The 22,173-nt window shown below is 44.6% G+C and overlaps 3 protein-coding genes across 6 annotated transcripts; 2 read left to right on the forward strand and 1 right to left on the reverse strand.

Moving 5' to 3' along the window:
- Nucleotides 1-24: 24 nt before the first annotated feature.
- LOC110983367 (uncharacterized) lies at nt 25-5,789 on the forward strand. Of its 3 annotated transcripts, none has more exons than XM_022242580.2 (5): nt 25-123; nt 2,159-2,390; nt 2,645-2,827; nt 3,287-3,461; nt 4,368-5,789. In XM_022242580.2, exons 2-5 carry the CDS (start codon nt 2,244-2,246, stop codon nt 4,652-4,654), a joined length of 792 nt encoding a protein of 263 aa, XP_022098272.2. In that variant the 5' UTR covers nt 25-123; nt 2,159-2,243; the 3' UTR covers nt 4,655-5,789. The 3 variants fall into 3 exon arrangements, with proteins under 3 accessions (XP_022098272.2, XP_087001050.1, XP_022098273.2); XM_087144924.1 differs by having other exon boundaries at nt 31-123; nt 2,134-2,390; XM_022242581.2 differs by lacking the exon at nt 25-123 and adding an exon at nt 1,061-1,215.
- Nucleotides 5,790-8,433: 2,644 nt separating this feature from the next.
- Nucleotides 8,434-13,030, forward strand: LOC110983428 (uncharacterized). Of its 2 annotated transcripts, none has more exons than XM_087145056.1 (2): nt 8,434-9,244; nt 10,133-13,030. In XM_087145056.1, exon 2 carries the CDS (start codon nt 10,161-10,163, stop codon nt 11,775-11,777), a length of 1,617 nt encoding a protein of 538 aa, XP_087001182.1. In that variant the 5' UTR covers nt 8,434-9,244; nt 10,133-10,160; the 3' UTR covers nt 11,778-13,030. The 2 variants fall into 2 exon arrangements, with proteins under 2 accessions (XP_087001182.1, XP_022098373.2); XM_022242681.2 differs by having other exon boundaries at nt 8,440-9,244; nt 10,167-13,030.
- Nucleotides 13,031-15,168: 2,138 nt separating this feature from the next.
- Nucleotides 15,169-21,858, reverse strand: LOC110983376 (retinol dehydrogenase 8-like). The gene is made up of 5 exons (XM_087145057.1): nt 21,633-21,858; nt 19,864-20,032; nt 19,281-19,472; nt 18,705-18,801; nt 15,169-17,180 (listed from the first exon to the last, which is right to left on the reverse strand). Exons 1-5 carry the CDS (start codon nt 21,726-21,728, stop codon nt 16,868-16,870), a joined length of 867 nt encoding a protein of 288 aa, XP_087001183.1. The 5' UTR covers nt 21,729-21,858; the 3' UTR covers nt 15,169-16,867.
- Nucleotides 21,859-22,173: the final 315 nt, after the last annotated feature.

The raw sequence follows: 22,173 nt of genomic DNA on the forward strand, positions 1-22,173 counted from the left end.
CGGGGTTTTACATTTTCGCGCATGCGTGGTAAACGATCACAATGTTATGAAACAATATGGCTGCGCTCATGGAGGATTCATCGTGCAGCTAGACGAGTTATGAAATTTGTTGTTTTTAAAATTGTAAGTGTTAAAAATCATTTTTTGGATGAATTTTTTTGCGTAGTCCAACCATGCGTGGTAGTCGTGAAAAGGGTTCCACCTTTCCTTGTTTTCGCTGTTCAACTGGTTTTCTAACAAACCAGTCAGTGCGCGGTGTGTCATCATCAGGCATGTCAGTGACGAGTGTGCATGCTGTGGTGTTGACGGTGACCTTGGCTTGAGACAAATGGGAGATGTTGAGCGTGTTGAGACGTTCATTGAACTGAAGGGTTATCAACGGGACCTTTCAGTTTCAGAAGCATTCTTTTCAAAGGGCTAAAATGTTGCATCCTGACTCCACTTTTCTCATCATAGGCCTATATCATCTCAATCAAAGTTGGCCATCACAGAAATGCTGGAAAGACACGAATCCTGGAATGAGAAACATTTACCGATGTTTGGAAATACTTAGAAAATTCTCGTCACTCCCCATAGACTTTGTACCCAACTGCTGAAGTGGAGTCAGGATGCAACATTTTTCCTTTTCAAAGTGTACGTATGTATTTGCACATGTATCTTCATTCAGTGATGTGATGTGATACTGGTTTTATCAGAGTCACAAATCTAGATCTAGAACATGAACAAAAACTAGCATGCGAAGCTTGACGTGGTGTAGGGAGGCATATCAATTTTTCAATTTCAACTATTTTTTTTCTGTTTTCTTTTTTCTGAAGTGATCTTGGATGGGGCGTAATGAGATTATGAGTCATTTTGATACAAGTTTGGATTCCATCGGACTCTGTCATGTCTGCAAAGCAAAGAAATCTTGATTTGAAGCAGGGATTGATTTTGAGATGTTTTGTACATGTGCAGTGCAGAGCAAACTGTGTTTTTTTAACACCAAAATGAGCATGATGAGTGTGGATTTTGACTGAAAAGCTTTACGTTCATATTTTCAAAAAAAATCTTTGTTCTTATTACTGCCTTCCAATGAATGAATTACATGCACCTGCCGGCTTCAGTTGAAATTTCAAAACTGTGAGTCATTTTTGTTGTGTACATCTAGTCATCCCCCAGCAAGGCTTGTGGTTGTAGTTTGGCCACGTCATACTTGAATAGAGTCAGTACTTGCAGGTTGGAATAAAATAATGAAAAAAGAAGAAATGCCTCATGTGTTCTTGAAACTGTTAGGATACCAATATGTAACTTCTATTCTTATGGCGTAGCAAGAAGCTGTTCATGTACAGCTTGGCTAATATAACTTATTGGGTCGTATGAAGAAAAACTAGCAAATGCTATGAAGTTCAAGCAAACAGCAAAAGCATTTACTGAAAAGTAAAAGCATTAAGAATAAGCAGTTGCTTGAATTTGTATGAATAAAAGTGTTTCTTTTACTGTTCAGCATCTGCTTGTACAAATAGTAGCAAATGCTTTATGCTTGTGGCTGACTTCACAGCCAAATAATGCACAATAGGGCTTCCATTGTCTGCACGTACAGACACACACAGAGCAGCATGGTGCCGTATCTTGAGACCTCAGCATGGCAGATAAGCACGATGGCAGTAATTTTGATTGCAAAAACCGTGATGAAGAAAATTGCTCTGCCACTCTCAAATCGGTACAACTGCCTGCATCTGGTTTCTTGAGATTCCCTCCTAAAGGCATACAGCTTTTCCTGTCGAATGACATTCATGAACGCTGCCATTTTGAACATTAGTAAATGCTCCTCGTTTTCAAGCTTGCCCTGACCCAGTCTTGAAAAATGTCAAGTAAATGCTCTAATTCTGTAGAACTTACTCATTTTGATTCCTACAAAATGAAGCAACTGCGTATTGTCAAGCACAAGCTTAAAGAATAAAAAGTAAATACTTCTACTTTTCAGCAATTGCACTAAAGTAGAAGTGTTTGCTCCATTATTATTCATACATAGTAAATGCTTCAAAAATGGTAGTAAAAGCAAATGCTACTTTTATTCATGCGACCCATTCTCCATCAAAAAGCACTGGGTGGAGTTAAACATGTGAAAGTTTAACTGCTTTTACACTTTAACAGCGTGCATATGTACAAAACTGTACAGGTACATATACATGTAGAAGCCAACTTCAGAATTTGAGGAGCCCGCTTCACTACCATAGCATACAGAAGTGTGCAGCCCATCCGCAATGGCATCGCCAGTGGCTCTGGTCCAGGGTGCTAGCAGAGGGCTTGGTCTGCAGTTCTGCCGAAGCCTTCTGCAGCGGAGCCCCACGGCCCACGTCATCGCCACCTGTCGCAACCCGGAGAGTGCAAGGGAGTTGTTAGCACTTAAGGTACATGTATTTAATGTTTCCTGGCCCCCCAACAACAATAGCATTAGCCTTAGCTACACTAGAGCTGAATGGTCTATCCAGCTACATCACTATGGCTGGAGTCATCCAACTGTAGTTGGTCCCAATGCTGCAGTGGGGGTGTAACGTTATATATCAATTCCTTACATCTTCGTAGGACTTTAACATCATCTTTTTATACATTGTCTTGGTGTTGCCAAAAGTGATGTGCAAGTTTCTCGCCTTGGTTTGCTCAGGAGGAGAACAGGAATCGCTTGGACGTAGAGAAGATCGACCTTGCCCGGCCAGGGGACATCCAGGAGATTGTGGAGAAGGTCAAACAGAGAGGGGTGAGCAAGCTGGATCTGCTTATCAACTGCGCCGGGATGTTGCACCCCTCCGGTAGAGGCGAAACCAGTCTCAGGGATGTTTCATTGGAGGTAAGCTTCCTGTAAACATGCCTATGAGCAGCACTAATGACTTCAGGGGAGTCTTAATAGACGCGCATAATATCATGTTTTCACTGAAAGATCCAATTGTTTCATGTGCTTATACTGTTTACCCAGACCGTGACGACAAGTTTATCACTCCTTAAATTTTGAATTTGAAAATGTTGTATTTCCAATATGGCCGTGCAGATGTACAGTAAGGTAGCCCGAGGTTCTGTGAACTCCTGTTATCACTTTGAACATGTTGAACGTGTACAGGTGCTTGTACATGTAGTAAGTCTGCCTTCATAAAGTATTCACAGGTGAAGGGATGCACATAACGTGAAGTTTCTGTCTTGTCCACGAGCACAAGAAAAAAAATCTGCATCCCCCCCTCCAAGAGTTCCCACATTATTTTTCAACTTGTGTATATGGTGCGACCTTTCGGTCTCCTCCCCACGGACATTTCAGGGTCTGTCAACCACCCTGACTACAAATGCGGTGGGGCCTCTCCTGGTGGCCAAGCACTTCGCCCCTCTGCTCTTGAAAGGCTCGGGCGGGTATGGGTCGAGAGAACAGAGCAAGCCCCATGCTGGGGTCGTCGTCAACATCTCAGCTCGCGTCGGCTCCATCGTGGACAACAAAGGTAACAAACTCTTAGAATTTAGACAAATCTGTTGTGGGAAAATAAAAACAACAATATACATCACACAGCAACGAAAATAATTCCGAAGTTGATATTTGATTGGGTTGCCCAGAGAGACACTTGGCTCAGAATACCAAAAGCTAATTCGATCCTCCATACAATTCTCAACCGTCAGACTCATTTGTGTGCCAACTGTAATAGCATTTTATTGTAACAAGATTAGGAGGCTTGTTATAGAAGAAGAGAGCTCAAATTTTGGCATTGATCGCTGGGAAAATTGATGTGACTGGAGGGAATTGCCATGTGTGGAGTGAAGAGCACCCTCTGTTGATTGGGCAAATGTTGTGCTGATCATCCGAATCTGACATCAGACTGGTTTTGACTGAAAGCGGCTCAGTCAGATTTGGATTTTTTTTACTTGGTGCCATTGGATCATAGTGACCGTCTTTGATCCATAACCAAACCTCAAATATTTATATTCCTGATTGGGCGCCAAACTCTGGCTCGTCCATTCGCCGTCATTTGTCTGTCGCAATTTTTTGCTGTTTAAAACAACAAATGCGCAGGCAAGGATTGGTGCTCAAGTCAGACATGCGCTGATACTGTACTGTTCCCTTGACACAGTTTATGGCACTGTCGCACAGGTGCATGCACGAGCATTGCTTTAGCTAGGACACTACACATGAACAAATGGCAACTCTCCTACACGATACCTTTCCCTTTTTCCCAGATATTTTAATGGCAACTGAATATGTCTGAGATATGGTTAAACAAATGTAGCAAAGTTTATTTGTGAATTGCATGTAGCTTGTCAACTTTCAGTGCCTCGGGGAGATAAAATCGACCTGTCCACCAACAAATCATGTCAGATTTGTAGAATGTGCTCTGGGATCTCTCCTCCTGCAGGACTGGGCGGATGGTACAGCTACCGCATGTCCAAGGCAGCTCTGAACATGGCCACCAAGAACCTGAGCATCGAGCTGGGCCGGGGCCGCACTCCGGTCATCTGTGTGAGCGTCCATCCGGGCACGGTGGACACGGCTCTGTCCCGCCCCTACCACAAGAGCGTCCCGAGGGATAAGATCTTCAGCCCCGAGTACTCGGTGGAATCCATCCTCAGGCTGGTGGACGGGCTCACCCTGGAGGACACGGGGAAGTTTCTTGCCTGGGACGGCCAGTCCATACCCTTTTGATATAAGAGAGCCTTCAGAACTTTGGATCCAAGACTGTCTGGCGTCCGGAAACTTGTGTGTGGGCTCAGTACCATGGGCTGATATGTGAAATGATGAACAACAGATATACCCAAGTATTCACTTAGGGATTTTTTTTTTCATATTTGCTGTGAAAAACATTGGTCCTACATGTAGATCTTTAGGGGTATTGCTTAATGTGATGTTAAACACAAGGGTTCGAATGATCCGGCTAAGATGCTTTCACCCAGATGGAAGATTCCTGTAGGTTTGATTCCTGTGGGTTTGATTCCTGTGAGATTTGTGACACTTTTTCCCAAATCCTTCAGTGTGCTGTTGAAGGAGTCACTGTAAGCATGCCTATCAGGGCTCTCCGTGTCTTCTGATGCACTATGATTCACCATGTTAAACTAAAAGGGAACATTATAAATGTAACATAACTAAAGTTCAATATGATTTTTTTGACTCATGAACTGCAGTGATGGGTGGCTGGATGGCCCCCGACTCAAGGGGCACTGTTTTAGGCTTCACCTAAACCCCTCCTGTTGGCACTTTTCCCAGATTAAACCAAGATTTGGGCAACTCTTCACAATCACCCTGGGCATCATGGGGGATGGGGCAAGGGTACATACTTGCCCGCCCATTAAAAAAAAAAATTGAAAAAGACAAAAAGAAACAAAAAAGGTGAAATAATTGTAAAAAAAAGATTAAAGAGGACGAAAATCACGAATTTACATCTAAAAAATGTGGATATTTACTCCACTGTGAATGGCCCATCAGTTTGTTGCCGAAAAGTGCTTTGCCCCCTCTTGGAAACATCCTGTTCTGTAATTAGATGGCCATAGATCGTGCCATGCTGGATTATTGGATCCCCTACCCCCCCCTGTCGTTTGCCCCCACCCACCATCAAAATTAGTGGATGTCACATTGATGGCTTCGCGAGACATGTCAGATTGATTCCTCTGCAATGGCCAATATGTACAGTTCTGGGCTATAGATATATTTATTCTGTAAATCACCAGTCTTTCTTGAGGGAATATTTACTGATGGAGTGCAACAGGGTCATCGTCAGTATTACCAATTTTGAGCACCTCTATTCTTGTTAAAATAAATAATACCAATAATGCATTTAACAAAACTGGCCATAATGTCTGTTAACTTCCAGCTGTATCGGCATTCCAAATCCAAGATCACTTTATTTTTTTTGTCAGTTCGAAGTTTAAATGTCACACAAACTGCCTAAGTGGAAGACAGAATGAAAATTCCTCGGGATAAGAATTTGATAGGAGGGGGGGGGACTCTGAAACGTTTTCCAGGGACTCCCTTTTTTGTCTTTTACGCTGGGTTGGGGCATCAACAAATTCGATCTTTATTTTCAAGTAAACCATTTTCTGACCATTCAGAGGAATGACACTAAAATGTGGGGACCGCTTACAGGCTTCTGGAAGGAAGGGCCCGAAGATCGCCTTTGTCCTATTGATTAAGAACATCAAATATTTCATTTTGTAGGGGAGCCCTGGCCCCGTTGACTTATAAATGCATTGTTTGGCAAATATGTGAGACATTTAAATGGGTTTTCCTCAGGGAAAGTAAGGATAAAATTGACATTCTACTCGGCAAGTTGCTGGGGATAACAAATGTGAAACTTATTTATACCAAGAAATACCAAGCAGAAGCCCCCGTGGCCTCTTTACATGGCTTTGTATGAAACCCGCCAAGTTGTTGGGGAAAAACTGAAGTAGGGAAACTTAACCGTTCAAGCGGGCGGCCATCATTATGCGAAAACTGCCTGGCACTCTGCCATGGCGACCGATGGCATCTGTCGTTTCCGTGGCAACCTGGGCAGCGATGCTAAACCTCTCGACCATGAAGTTCTCGGTGTGTGCGCGAGGCAGGCGCTAAGGCCCCCCCCCGCGTTACACTGAGCTGGCAGACAGCCCATTCCAAATGAGAGACCATCGAATGCCTCTGTTCTACGAATGATTGAGCTGGTAACAAAGACCCATCCTTTGTAATTTCATCGCGATCGTCGGCTCATCAGCACCCATTGTGTCTGTTTGTTGAGTGCATCGTTGGGGAAAACATAGATGCCAAATAAATTAATCCAAATGAAAAAAACTGTATGATGAAAGTACGGAGCTCTGAAAGTGCCATCCGACTTGTTAAGATACCGGGATAATTTTTCTTATTAAATCGACTTATAAAGTTTAGTCGATTTAACGAGATAAATGATGTAGTCAAGTCGACTTCTTAATTCTAGTAAGTCGTCTTGGCGAGATATTTCATGACATCAAGTCTACTTCCGGAATTCGTCGACTTGGCGAGTTATTTAGTAAAGTCGACTCCCTTATTTGGTGAGACTTCTTGGCAAGATAACTTATGTCATAGAGTCTGCTTTTGGAATTCGCGATGTCAACTCGTCGAGACAATTTATGTTGTCAAGTCGACTTACTTGAATTACGAAGTCCACTTAATTACATAAATTATCTCGCCAAGTCGATATAGGGAACTCTGGAAGCATACTTGATGTCATAAAATATCTCGCGATGTCGACTTACTAGAGTTAGGAAGTCGATTTAACTACATCATTTATCTCATTAAATCGACTTAGTACGCTTTATAAGTCGACTTACCAAGATAAATTCTCTTGGTATCTGAACAAGTCGGATGGCACTCACAGAGCGCCGTACGAAGGACGACTGCAATGACACTACGTAATTCCTTGGGGCCGGGTCTTGTCCATTATTGATTGACTTGCTTTCTGTTGTCCGATGCCGTCTCGCAGCCTGCGGATTACTGCAAAAAAAAATACAAGGTATTACCACTATAAAAAGCTGACGCTAAAAGGTTGAGACATTACAGAAGCCAGCACTCCAATTAACCGCAAAATGGTGTTCCTGGTTAATTGGTAAGGTATAAAATAAGCCGCTTTGCTTGTAACAGTCACTCCTGACAAGAAATAGTCACATCCAGTACATCACAGAGACACCTCGTTATTTGTTGTTGCTTATTTTTTCCCCAGAAGGAAAAGGGAAAGAAAGACAAAACACATAATAAAATTATGAGTAATAATTAATACTAATAACGTCTGAGGGAGACTCCTTGGGGACAATCTGAACCGGGTGGTACAACTGGAAGCCCAGTTGTACAGAAAGGTCACACTTGGATAGTTGACAGGTTTTTGTCCCCAGGCAAGATGTATACCTCCCCCTCAACCTAGAGAATTCGGGCTTCAATAGTTTCAAGTGTTCCGTGTCACGATGGTACTGGCTGGCCTTTGCTCTTTTTGGCTTCCACGCACAAAAACAAGCAAACGCGCCATCATACACACTAACAAACCAAACGGAGCAATATGTTTGAATTCAAACGGATCACTATTGATATGCCTGGTTACATCTATGGCGACTGGCTTCAGCTATCTTGATAACGGCCATACGGAAGGCTGTTAAATCCGTATGTAAATTAATGATGATCTTCTTGTATGGTTCTAAAAAACTCAAAACGGTACACAGTAGCACTAGAGCCTGCACTTGACTAATATAAATAATTACTCTGTTGCTGAGCACCAGCTTTGGATACCAGTACTGACCGCTGATAATTCTCGCGTTGCCATGGTTTCGATAGGCCTTGTTAGTGATCATTGACTGCTACTGTGGGGGCGTATACTGTGCCCCATAGGAATTTTTTTTTATTGCCGCATTGCGTGCAACTGGACACCAGTGTCATAATAATAAGAATAAAATTTTGGTTAGTGTGAGCTGATGCGCATGCGCCACAAGATACCGATTCGTGGCGCCAGTCGTACTGACGGCCAACACATGAAAACCCACTTGAACCGTCTCGCTATTGGTGCATGTCGTTCGACGAGACAAAAAACGGATGGCCTTGCGACAACGTCACGGTGACCTAATGAACAGTTGGGTTGCGCATGCCAACGTGACATTCTGCATGGAACCGGTGTGTTGCATTTTTTTGGTTTTTTTTACAATGATTTTTGAGGACCACCGAGAACGAAACATTTTCGTCATGATGCATCCACTGACCGTTTGATACCTTTATGCAACTCTGAAATGAAAGCCAGTGCTCTCAACATCACCGCTTGCTCCATGATTCCATCAACCGTGTCGGAAGCGAAGTCGCTCCTGACGTTTAAACCTTGTTAACCCCCGTGTGGCGTTGGAACACGATACGCTCTTTGTTCTAGTATCACCAACCGTTTACTTTCTCTTTAGAGCTGATATTTTGCGTCTCTGGCAGAGCAATATTCCTGTGATGTCGCTGTTGATTTCGTGCCTGGCACATTTTCGTAGAGTGTTGTTTAGATTTCATGGACTCGCAGGAATTTTTAAATCAGCGTGTGTTCTGAAAGGCTGTTGAAACCATATCGATTGGAAACTGACTTTTTAAGGCACACTATATTTTGCGACGAAAATGCCATGAGCCAACCGGATACGAATGTCTGGAGGCAGCAATGATTCCGTGTTGATGATTGTTGTATCTAGAGAGCCCATGTTTGAAATCCAGTGTCGAGATGGAAAGTGATACAGGCCATACCCCGTAATAATCGAGTTCAAGTATATAAATTTGGACTTGGTAAGTAAATAAATGCCTTATTCGTCTCCACTTCCAACTTTTACCGAGTTGCACTTTGATATGGATATTGGAACAGTTAGTGAAATCAATAAATAAATGTAGCCTAATGAATCGCATCAGCCTAGGCCTTCAGCTGTACCCGTTTGTTCGGCTGACAGGAGATGTGTATATATGAAGACCGATTGACAATATAGCGCCAGGAGTGGCTCCCTTCAATTTATCATGATTATAGAGTGGTCTCTTGCTAGCATTTTGCGCGGCAGTAGATTAAAAAGACTTCCGTTGGGTAATAATTTGTAAAAGGTAAGCGAGGGAATAGGACGGAACCCGGAATATTAACCAAGATATCCGTTATTTTGAAGTGGACATTTTTTTCTCAGAAATGATCATTATGCAAGTGTCTAACAGCAAATAGGCTTTTTGATGAGGTGGGTGAGGCCACTGTTTACCAAACTGTGTTTCCAACCCCAATTTTCCCGCTTTTTACCGCACACATCCATAACCATACACCGTCGCCCTCGGCTAACTAACGGGCGGATTTTCGAGCGGTTAAGATGTTGAAATAGTGAGGTAGTAAATGGATTACATTCACTATGGCGCAAACTGAACATGAAAAAGACCAATTTACATTATAAACACTGTATGAAGAGACCAATCAAGAGTATGTGTACGGTGACACCACGGCGGGATTTCTCTCTTGGGACTTTGTTCGGTTTTGACATGAACCGAAGGACCTCTGTCAGAACCTCACAAATTCACAAAAGAGAAGTTGCTGCGTGGTGCTACCGCACACTTACCCTTGTTGCTAACTTCATCAAGCAAACCTCCGAATCTTGTTTGGAGTTACATTCTGCACGCATTCTGACCTTTGGCTCTTTGTGGACACAGATTGACGTGTTTTCTCCCCTGTTTGTTGATGAAGGCCGAGTGGAGACGACTCGATAGGATGAATTCGCTGGCCCCCCACCAGATCATGATGATCGTCATGAACTGCATCGCCTTGGTGCTGGGAGCGCCGGGCAACATCCTGATCCTGCGGGTATACTTCGGCAAGCCGCGCAAGACCAGCACCCACATCCTGATCATGGGGCTGGCGCTCAGCGACCTCGTCTCCCTCTGCTTCACCTTCCCGCTGGACGTCATCTCCTGGAGCCGGGAGTACCAGATGGAGGACAAACGGGCCTTCTGTCGCGTCGTCGGATTCTGCTACCACTACTTCGCCCAGTGCTCGGTGCTGATCATGGTGGCCGTCGCCATCGACCGGTACAACGCCGTCTGCCGCCCGCACCAGTGGAAGATCACAGCCGGCCGGGCCCAGGGAGTGGTGGTCACCTGTCTCCTCCTCAGCACCGTCACCAGTGTCGGGGCACTGTTTTCGTACGGGATCAAAACTATAGAGACCGACGCGGAGAAAGTCTATTTCGAGTCTGATTCTATGACCGACCGTGTGAACGTTACGCTGTGTGTACGGAACGTAGAGGACGCGTTCAACAAGGCGATGCTGGTACTCCACACCATTTGGTTTGTTTTGCTCTTTGTGGTCTTGACGATGGCGTACTTGAGGATTTATCTCACGATCAGAAAGCGAGTCAACGCCGGCGTCGGTGTTCACGAGGAGGGGGACACGTCTCGCATGAGAGTAGTACGACCCGTGATTCGGTTCATATCCCACCTGACGGTCGTTACGAACAGGTCCGGCAGTGCCGACTCCCCGTCGGCCCTGCAGAACGACACCGAAAGTCACGGCCCCGTTGACGACGCCGCCGTCCACCCCGAACTGGCAATCCACTCAAGCAATTCGCCGAACACTTCCGCTAAAGCTTCGAACGAGACCGACGTGTCCTGCTCACCGGACGAGAAGACTGCTTCGCTCAGTGGAAAGAACACAAACGCCTTGGCCCGCGCGCTCCTGCTTGCCGGCGATGTGCCGCACCGCCCCGTGCTGCCCTCCACGCTCCAAGTGGAGAAGACAGATCCCGAAGCCGCTGCTTCACCCAAAGAAGACGACAATGGTCCCTCTGCGTTAAGTCCAGTCAAACCACTGGCGAACCTACGAACGTCCACGGCCTGGAGAAAGATCGTGCCCAGTGTCGTCGTTGCGGCCGAAAATCCTCAAGCAGGGTCGGTCAAAAGGGAATCGACGCTGGACAGTGACAACTCTTCAAACAAGACCGTGACAGCACCCGTTGCAAAGGTCCTACAGAAGCGGGCGGCAGCCACGGCTATGAACCTGAAGATACAGAAGACGACCACCAACATGCTGCTGGTGGCTGCCTTGACTGCTCTCTTGACCTGGTTCCCGACCATCGTCATCGAGGTCTCGATTGGCGACGTCCATGAATGGCTGATTTATGAGGACGACTGGCTGAAAATCCTTACCTGCTTCATGGGCTGGCTGTTCCTCTTCAATTTCGTCACCAACCCCTTCGTGTACAGTCTCATGAACAGCCGTTTCAGGGAGGATTGCGGCAAGTCCTTCCGTGCTTGCAAGCGTGGCCGCAAAAAGGCGATGCACGCGCGGGGCGACAAATAGCCCCCAGTCCCGTACAGAACCTTGGAATAATCATATGTTTTGCAGATCGACATCAAGTCGTCGAAGAGGTCCTGTCCAAAATTTGTGCCAGAAGTTGACTTGTAATATTTCCTGTCATTTCATGAAAGGGCGTGGACGCACCGATCTTTTTGTCTGAGAGTGAAGGAACGTGCCTTATAATTTTGGGAGAAGCTACCCGAACTACAGATGAACCTGCCGGCCTGTTGAATATTCACGTCTAATTTGAATATATGTGTATATGCAATGTTTTCTAAAGTGGTTGATCAGATTACCATCTCTTATCAAACGCCGGCAATGAGCCTGTTCGGTATCCAACAGCGCTTGCCCAAAATGAAGTGCTTCCGAGGTCATTCGGACGCGACGCGATAGGCTGTCCTATCAGTACAGTCCTACAAGGACTCGCGCGCCTGCTTTGTTCCCGAATGACCTTGCTTTTTTGAAGTACCGAACTGGCTCATTAATTATGTATTTCACTGCACCAATCCAGAAGACGCAAAAGCGCCAACCTCTTTCAGCCGATACTTTTAGCACCCCCCCCGTCGTCGGCTTTAAAACTGTGTTACAGGCAAGACAATTGGCATCTTGATTCACAAAATGAGGTTCTCACCGCAAAAGCTTCCAAAAATATCAACTATCCATATATGGGACCACTTGTGCGACATGGAAACTGGACAGTGTAATTCAACACCATTCGGTGTTAAATCATCACTACGTGTATGTAGAAGCGTAAGGTCATGCAAGGGAGAAAATGCCTTCCGTGGGGGCACCTTTCATTGCAATTGCCAAAACCTTGGAAGACAACTACACTAGTACTGTCTCGTTTAATCTGTTATGGAAATCGGGAGAGCGATCCAACAGACAGTGGATGGTTCCAAGTTAATTGTAGTGGCTTCTTTCCCGTTCTCGCGTCCAAATCTCACGATTGGTTCGAGGAATTTTCGTTTGTGCTCTAAAATATGCACGAACTGTAAATAAAATTTACCTGACAACATTCACAATTTACATGTTCAATTCTCTAGATTATATTCAATTTTCTTAACCATATATTGTCTTTTTGTACAGAAACAATTTTCTTTCCGAATTCAATATTGGATATGCATGGCCGATAGTCACGCATTGCCTGCCTTACTTTTTTTCATTTATGCATAACGGTGTTTCTACGTCAGTGTTCCGTTTCGCTTTCAAATCATCCAAACTGTTTCCTTCAATAAACCAAATGTTGTCGTTTTTAATAATATCAACTGGAGTAATTTTTTTATAAGTTGTCTCTTATATGTACTTCCAGAGAGTAACATTTTCACTTGGCAACACAAGCTGAAACTAACTTAATCTGAAGTCCCGTGAGAATATTATACTGGGTTTCCCTGCTGTTGGTTTAAAAATGGGAAAATCTTGAGAAAGCTGAACTATCTCGTCACCTGTGCCTCAAAGATACCAGCACGAGTGGTGACTTAAAGGTCGAGTTCGGGTGGCCTGTTCTTGACACAGGTTTCTTGTTCTCGCGCTCAAACGGCGGGAACATGACTCAGGAACACTGGTCTGGGAACAGGATCGCACACCACCTCCCCGCCAGGGTTTTACGGGAAAACGGAAAAACTCGTGAGATTTTGATTTTTGAACAGCCGTAAGAAATAGCGAGATGCTTACAAAGCCGGAGACAATGGGTAGTTTTGCAAAATGAACAATATTAATTTTTCACAACACAGAAATGAATGTTTCTTTTTAAACAGAATAGAATTCAGCCCAGTTACTCATGCATTAACCCTCGAAACGCCGCCATTTTTTTGCAGTACTACTACCAGCGATAACCAGTTTTAATTCCCGGCGTTCGAGCGGCCAACCCACGAATAACATATCGAGCTGTTCGTAAACATACGAGAACAAGCCGCCCGAACTCAGCCTATATAGCGTAGCTGCATAAAGATTTTTATAAATATTTGGCTGACCTGGATTTACTCTTCATTGATGACTTGTTGTGTAAGTATATGTAGCAATAAGCAGGCAATAATGTTTGTAGTGAGTTATAATTCTGGGTTCACAGTTGGAAGAGAAAACCTACGTGCACTGAATCATGCCTTCCTCAGATGACATCAAAACAACAGCGCCCTCAGAAAATATGGAGAATTTTAAATTTGTAAGTGCCAATTCAATGCATTTAACCTTAAAAGGAAGAAAAGCGTAGAATGGTGCAGATTGTGTCGGCGAGTGTTCATCGCAGCTACACTTTCATGAATCCGTGGAATGAATTTGTCTCAGGCCGTGTCTGAAACGGGCTTTCAGAGCTACGGCTAGGTCTATTGTCTGTATACAGTGAAAAAATCACTTCAATTTCTCCTTTTGAAAATCTCACGTAAGAATAGGATCCGATCACAGTTTTACAAAGAAGTGTAGGCGGTGGATATTTTGGCGCTGACAAAGGTGTTTGCCAGCAACAATTAGTCAGGCTGGTAGGTTCTCTGGGATAACAATGCAGTTGCTGTTATTGTGTCTTGCACATCTGTTTTTTTTAATTAATTTTATTCTCTATTCACATCCTTAATATTTCTGTAACCCAACCTGTCGCTTTCACCCATAACGTATCAATCTGGTGTTTCTTTTCCCCGAAAAAATTTTCCCCGAACAAAATCATTATTGCCCTCCTATAGCCACAAGAGAAGCCTTGGATGAGAAAAATGCGCATTAACCGATCGCATGAGCCTTTTTATCCGTAAAACAAGAAATTGGGCTAAATGTCAAGGAAGGAATAAACGTTACTGAAAAATGTATGATCGACGGCAACAGGGGAAATTAACGGTTTCAACAGAAAGTCTGTGCGCTTCGTCATGTTTTATGCATGCTTCCCTTTGCATGGAAAGAAAAAATCGGGGTAAAATGTTTTGCAATGTAACATGAGCTGTCAGTTATCAGCATTGTGAATAATTGCTAACGCGTAAAGACCAAAGTGGCGGGTCACCGTCGCGGAGTTGCGGGGCCGCGCCGCGCTGGGGAGGCGGGAAACACAACCATATGATCGGAGGTCTCTTTGTTTTGTTTCTGTGGCAACAGTCACGGTCTTCAGACATTGCATCCTTGGGTTTCCGGATCACCGTTACAGACACGTTGAAGTCCAAACGAGAAACACACAAACATGAATTTAAATGATGTCAAAAACGTGTCAATTATTCTATCGAATCGTGCCGTGGATGTAAAGAATTTTTAGTTTTTGTTTATTTCCAGAAAGCATCTTTTCTTGGCCATTCAAGTCAAACTATTTTACCGTATTCTTTTCAAATTAAATGAAGCCATATTTGAAGTTCAAGGCTTTTTTTGGATGTCAAGTCTCGAAGGGGAGGAATTCGGTTTCGAGGGAAATGAGAAACTTATAATCATATTTATTTCTTCTACTTCAGCGGGCGTTTTATTTGTTGCATTAAAATACATATTTTCTTAATTCCTAGCCTAGGTAGCTGAAGGGGGCAGTACTTCAGTCTAAAAGATCACACTTCATCGTTTTGTTATCTTTTTCATACGTACAAAAATTTTGTTTCACAATACAAACCGACACAGGAGGGATCAGCGATACTGTGGTGTTCCCTGGAGCCACCGCACGAGAAATTGCCATGGTTACCGATAAGAGAAAGGAAACACAAGTTTCACATATCTTTATTCTGTCTCCGGGCAAACAGGTAAGTATGAAAACACGTAAAGTTGACTTGACCATTTGCAAGTACGTTTTTCCCATAATTCGGCAGCAGAAAGCCCTTCAGTGGCATCGATTTTGTGCCCCGAAGGCTGAATCTATCACATTCATTGCAGTCCGGAAAACGGGGTGGGGCCAGACTTACCCGGGTTTCAAGCCTCGATTACAGTTTGTGATTTTTTTTTCTTGTTAAGGTGACTTTAAAGCTTTAGATATAATTTTTCCCGAATTAAAAATTATTCTAAACGTAAATGACTGACCTGAATTTGTAATGAACTTTTAGTTCATTGCTGTAATTATTTTTTTACTGTCGGGTTCAGGAAAAAGAACAGTTAGCCTTCCTTTCGATTCAAGATGACCAAAGCACGAATAGAGTCTATACACCAGCTTAACGTTTGCGTGCGTCCACAGTTTGGACGAATGGTGTGGCTACATTTTAAAAGTCTTCTGGATCGATGACACCTGGGGATTTGTGTTCAAAGTAACTGCGGGTTCCGTTATTGTAGCGGCAGATTTCACAAAATAACCATGCTTCTGTCAACATCGAATACAAAACTTGTATGGATGGCGATGGTATTTTGTGCATCCAAGCCGGCCGAGAAAAAGGAAGTGTTTTTTTGTGCAGTTCGGTTTCTTTGGAAGGCACTGCCTACGCGCTACTAGACCTCTGTGCTCATGACACCACATGTGCGTGCTTTTCCAATATGGTGCACTGTGTTCAGCGGACCGTGCCCCCCCCCCACTGGCTCCATAGAAAAGCTCACATGCAAACCAGTGGCGTATCCAGGTTTTAGGTCCCGGGGGGAATCACCATCATTTCTGACAAATGGCCCCCAATTTGTTTGTTGGGTTTTTTTTTTTTTGGGGGGGGGGTTATGTGTGGGTGTGTGAGTGTGTAAATGCCTTCAATCCTGGACCTATAACTATACGGGACAATAGGGTCCACGGTTGCCGAAAAGTCCACGGTTGGAAAACGTGTACAAAACATATGTGAGGTCTTCCGAAAAAATTGAAGTATGAACAAAAGAGGAACAATAGGGAGTCCACGATTGAAGGCGTTTACACACTTGGGTGTGTGGGGTGCCACTTTCAATTTCTGAATAAAAACTCACCAGGGGGCAAGTAGCACCCCCCCCGCAGATACGCCAGTGATATAAACTAAGTGTGATGTCTTCAGTACATAGGTCTACTGTCATGTACGAGTTGACTCAAAATATTTCCACTTATGTGCAAAGGGATCTGCCGTTTCTCCAACCGCGGCAACAACTCCGCCAGGGCTCCCTCTTTGGCTAGGGAATTTTTAGTGTTGCAGACTTTCAGCGCAGAGGCTCAGCGAAGAACAAAGTTACGGTTAAATCGGGCGTGATAGCTTTTTGGGAGACATAACACTTCACTGCATTGCTTGGAAGAATTTGAGAATTGAGTCGCCGGTCGGATCAACCAGCTTGACGGCCGCCTTGTCATTCGTCTGGTACCGAAGGTGAGGGTCCTGACTCGAGACGATGTCCTCTAACAGTTGAGCCACTTCCTCCGGCGTGCAGCTGGCGTGCATGGCGGGGCCCAGGTCCTTCTGGAAGTAGTCGAGGAAGAGATCTTTGGGGACCTGGCCCCAGCCAGCGCACAGGTTGTCCAGGAAAGCACGGGAGGACCGCGCCTCGACCAGGCTCGGTGCAGAGACAGCGCTGGGCTCGAGGATGCTGACCCTGCATGCATGTAAAGATATTTTGTAAGCTTTTTGCGAGATAAACTTGAATAACATCTGGTACATTTGAGATCTTTAAATCGAATTCACGTGAATATAACCATTTGAATTCTCTATACAAAGGGCACTGTTGCTAGCCTATACCTCGTGGTCCGGGGCAAGCTTTTGCTTAGTTACCTAGGATAAGCTTAGCACCAATGCACTGTTTTCAATGGATAAGAAGAGCACAAAGGAACCAGTCCATTCAAGAGATGCAGAATTTCGCTCCAAATAACGGGGTATAGCTTTGGTGTATTTAGTCAGGGGGCTTCAAATTTATGTTTATGTGCAAATAGATCAGTGTACCAGATTTTATTCAAATGTAACTCCCAAAAGGCTTGTTGAAACAAGTTTACATTTGCTATCAGTGACACTTGCTGGGAACATAATGATGCACGATATGCGGCTAAGGGGGACCCCCTCTACGGCGTCTTGTTTGTGTTGATGGAATCTTTGGAATTCCTTTCAGATTTCCGAAGGGGGGAGGTGCAGTAGGCAAAATAGCCTTAGGGTATAGTGTAATTCGACCAGCAGAATTAGAAGCCATTACTGCGGTGGCACAAAGCTCCTGGACAGGTGGTACGCGCGCGTTACGTGCCTGTTCGACTAATAGGGTGTCGTGATTTGCCAAACGCACGCGCGCGTCAAGCTGACGAATGTGCGTGTGAGTGCAGTGCCACCGCAGTTATGGCGTCTTATCGGATTAGTCTATACAGCTTATGCATCACATTGGGGGTTTCCCCTTTACCGCACATCGTGCTGGGTATCGCTGGGCGGCTGTTCGGGACGTTTGACGTAACTTCCGGGAGCGATCATTCATTACGGAGTTCATTTGAATAAGCAGTGCTTCCGGTATGCGCTTAGCATAATGCGCATAGAATGGACACACAATGCTTTGAAGCTGTGAGGTAATTCCTTCGCAAAATTCTGTGATGGGCAACGGCCTTTTCACCATCCTGTAAAGGCCATGGGTTTCCACCTTGAGCAGAAAGCACCCCCTCATTGGTTGAACTGAGCCATGTTGGTGGAGAGTGTTAATTTTGTTGATAGTGATGCGACCACATATGCGTGCATTTCGTGTAATCGTTCGTGAACCGACGAAGTGCATTTCTCGCCAATGAGCCCCTGTTGCTAGGAAGACTAAGCCCTCTCTTGATCCAGCATGGGGCCCATAAGAGCAAAATGGAAGAAGCTAAGCCTTTAACAATTACTGTTACACATAAGCTTTTTTGTTGGCGCTCGTTTTTCATTTCATATTGAATCTGAATCAAGCCTCGGTCAGCAATATTTATTTTCAGACAAAACCTTAATTTTCTTGACCCATGTTTCGACAAGTGGAACAAGAGATGGCGCTATGTCGTCAAGGAGTGATATCCCGATTGAAGAAGAGGCCCAGTTCGTGCATTCTAGATCTGTTCTCCGTTCATTCAGCCCACGCTAGGTGGACCAGGGGAGCGACTCACCCCAACGCTTTCCCTTTTTTTACCTGATGTTGTAAGCTTTACGTAGAACTGGCGCGAGGCTCTCGGACAGGCCTTCTAAGGCGAATTTCGAAGCCGAGTACAAGCTCTGAAAGGGGGCCCCTGTGAAGTATATATCAGCGAAAATTCAATAGCAAAAATAAATGCATCAGAGATAAGGCATTAGACTAAGTATTAAATGATGAGTGAGGGTATGCTGCCAAGCCACATGTGTCGAGTTTGTAACACTCTTTATGGTGTTGAACACCGTGATTGGGCACTGACTTTTTGTGACGTCATAAGAGAAAGGGTCGGGATTAACGAGGTATGTTTCAAAGTATAGCTCAGCTCATGAGCAACCTGTAGCCGCTGTTTATAATAGGAAACTGACGAAAACAGCAAAATGCCTCGTTTGACATTCGGAATCTCTGGAGAAACCTAAGTGCCAAGTTTGAAGTTTCATTGGCACTTTTGGGTGAGAGAAGCGGGAAAATTTTGGATTGGAAGTACAGGAGTAAGACAGGATAAAAAGGTTGGTCTGGGCAACAGATGGCATCTTTATCTATTCAAGTCTCTTTTATCACATGTAGTTTTTTTCTTACCTAGCAGACCTGCCGCGCTGGTGATGTTCACGATGCGGCCCGATTTCTGCTCCTTCATGGCCGGAAGCACGGCTCGGATGACCTGCACAGGCCCCCACAAGTTGACGTTCATCATCTCCTGCGCTCGGTCAAGGGGTTCCATGGGCTCGCCGAAGAACGCGCCGTCGAAGCGACCAAGGCCCGCGTTGTTGACTACGGATACCGACAAAAATAAGGAAACTAAACTAAGTCCACCAGCACTTTAAAAACAAAAATCGCCCTCATCATTATTTTGAGAAGAATAACTGTTTGGGTCCCACTGTGGGGTGTTGCATTTGACTATTGCTAGTTTATTAAAGACTGCAAGGCATTTCTATTCATGATTCTGAATGTTCATTGTCTGATTGTCCAATACGATAACATATTATTTATAAGCTTCGAGACAGACTTTAAACGTAACAGAGTAATTCGCGCCTTACAACCATCAACCCTTCATATGCAAAACATAATATTATGAAGTCAGTTGTTACGGGAATAGTGGCTAGATTATACGCTGGGCGTAAAATGCAGTGCTGGCTTCCTAAACTAACTGCTACACACTTACTGACAACGTCGATTCTGCCGTCCTCCTGAAGGATGTCGCCGACCGCTGAGGTGATGGTCTCCTCCTTCGTGACATCAAGTTTCCTAACGAAGAGTGTCTTGTTGAGGGAGTCGCCGGCGGCCGATTCCAGGTCGTCCTTGAGTGACAGGTCTATCACAGTGGCGTAGACCTATAAGGCGACGAGGAATTTTGTGGATTGTGGGGAAAAAACCTACCGGTACTAGGCCTATACAAAGAACAATGTTGTGTAGTGTTGATATGATATGTTCAGGTTTTATTTTTAATTTTTTTTAGCCTCATCTGTTCAGGTGTACACCGATGTTTCCCCCCCTACACAGAATGACCCCATTCATAATTATATTAGGTGGGCCACGGACTCTCTAGAGGGTCCGTCGGTGGACCCCTTTGGGTTACAAACGGACGATATTTTTTGAAGTCTTGGTTCCAAGATCACTCTGCGACCACAAGCCATTACTGTCACAGAGCTAGAGAGCGCTGTCTCCAGACGAACCGCCATTATTGCCGCGTCCGAATCACTCGGCTATGACTTGAAATTACACACGACTCTTTGGGAACCGGTTGCAGCCACTACCATAGAATCGTGCGTAATACTGATTTGGGGAACAGAACTGTGAAACATCGGGAGGACCCCATTATGCATCTTCGGACGCTGTGCTTGCTTGACGCGTAATAGTTGGTCATTGTTATCAAGAATAGGCCTATGAACCAAAGATCGTATAGAGCGGAAGGCGCTACGCGGCGCTATACAATCTTTGCTATGAACTATAATATAGAATGAGCCTCGAGCTGAACCAACAGATGGCGCTGGTTTTTTTTAGGAACGGCTCCTTTGGTCAAAATTGAACGTCGCTGGTTCACAAACTACTATGAAATGCACGGATTACGAACGCATCCCTATAGCAACAAAATGAACACTCCCGACCAACATGGCTCTTTTCAACCGATGAGGGGGCGCTTCTACTCGAGGTGGATTGCCCAAGGCCGTTTTCCAATACTCAACTTCGTCTCTGTCTTAGGCTTCGTTCCCAAAATCAATGCCCAATTGTGGGCCTGAAGCGTTAAAATCAAATTGGATTAGTGTAATTTTTGGTTCTCTTGCATCTTATTTGAAATTTTGTGGCACTATTAGACTAATTACTGCGCTTACACCTTCAAAGTCAGCTAGTTAAAAAACAGTTGAAGCCTGAGAGTATTGGAAAAGGCCCAACATTAACATCTAGGATTCCCACAGTGCAAAATAATTCAACCCCCTTTGTCACAAGCACAACGTGTAAAAAAATACACGAATGGTTTGAATTGCTGGGCTGTAATTATATTATGTTCCTTATTTCCCCGATGCCGATATGCTTTCCACTAATGACGTTCATTTACTACATTGCTTTTGAGGGATGGTTAATTATGCTGGCACTGGATTGAACAAAATCCTTGGCTTGAAATTACACCTTTAAAGGCCGGTTGAGCAAATGCTAAGGGGCGCATGCTCCAACCGAAGGATACGTCACCAAGATGTCACCGAGTCCCCAGACACAGTTTTCCCAAGAAAAGAAAACAAACATGGAGAAAATCGTGGCTCTTTTTTCATGCTATTAATGGACCAAATTCTTGACTGCTAACCCGAGCCACCAGCCGTCAGCCTCTAGACCTGTCTGTTAACCTTCGACCAGCAACTTTAACTCTTAGCCCAAACATTAAGCATTGGCGTGGCAGTCGCTGCAAAATGAGTAATGATCCCCAAGCGTAGGTCTCACCTTGAAATTGGTCTTGGACTTGCGGGCCAGATGTACCGCAGCCGCCAGGCCGATGCCCGAGGAGCAGCCGGTGATTAAGACCACGGTGGACGCCATTTTTAATTTCCGTTCAAACTGTACAGCTTAGCTGGTTGTCCCAAAGTTTCCTGTGGGCGGTAACCCTATATCAGCACTGTGCGTGATTCGACTCTCACTGCAAAAGCAACAGTATTTTCTAAGCACGTACAAAATGCGCGACGCCGGATACAAAATGTTAATGTCTTGGTTCAGTGAATGTGAACTCAAAGAGCCTACATAGAGTAAACATTAAAAGGCCGCGTGTACTTTTTTCAGAGGGTGGAAATCGGCGAAGGCATTTTTTTTCACTTTCGGCTCCATAGTTCAGCCAGTAATGACACTCAGGTCACGGAATCTGCTTTTCGCATTTTCCTTTTCCACCGGCACCAAAATGCCATAGATAATCATGCTTTCGTCGACCGAACAAAATGGCGGTCAATGTTTGTGAAGAAAAGAAGACTGGTTTTATGAACCAGTCTGGAAT

Source organism: Acanthaster planci, linkage group LG13, assembly GCF_054643075.1.
Source record: "Acanthaster planci isolate LZ-2023a linkage group LG13, COTS_SCS, whole genome shotgun sequence".
Classification (NCBI taxonomy): Eukaryota; Metazoa; Echinodermata; class Asteroidea; order Valvatida; family Acanthasteridae; genus Acanthaster; species Acanthaster planci.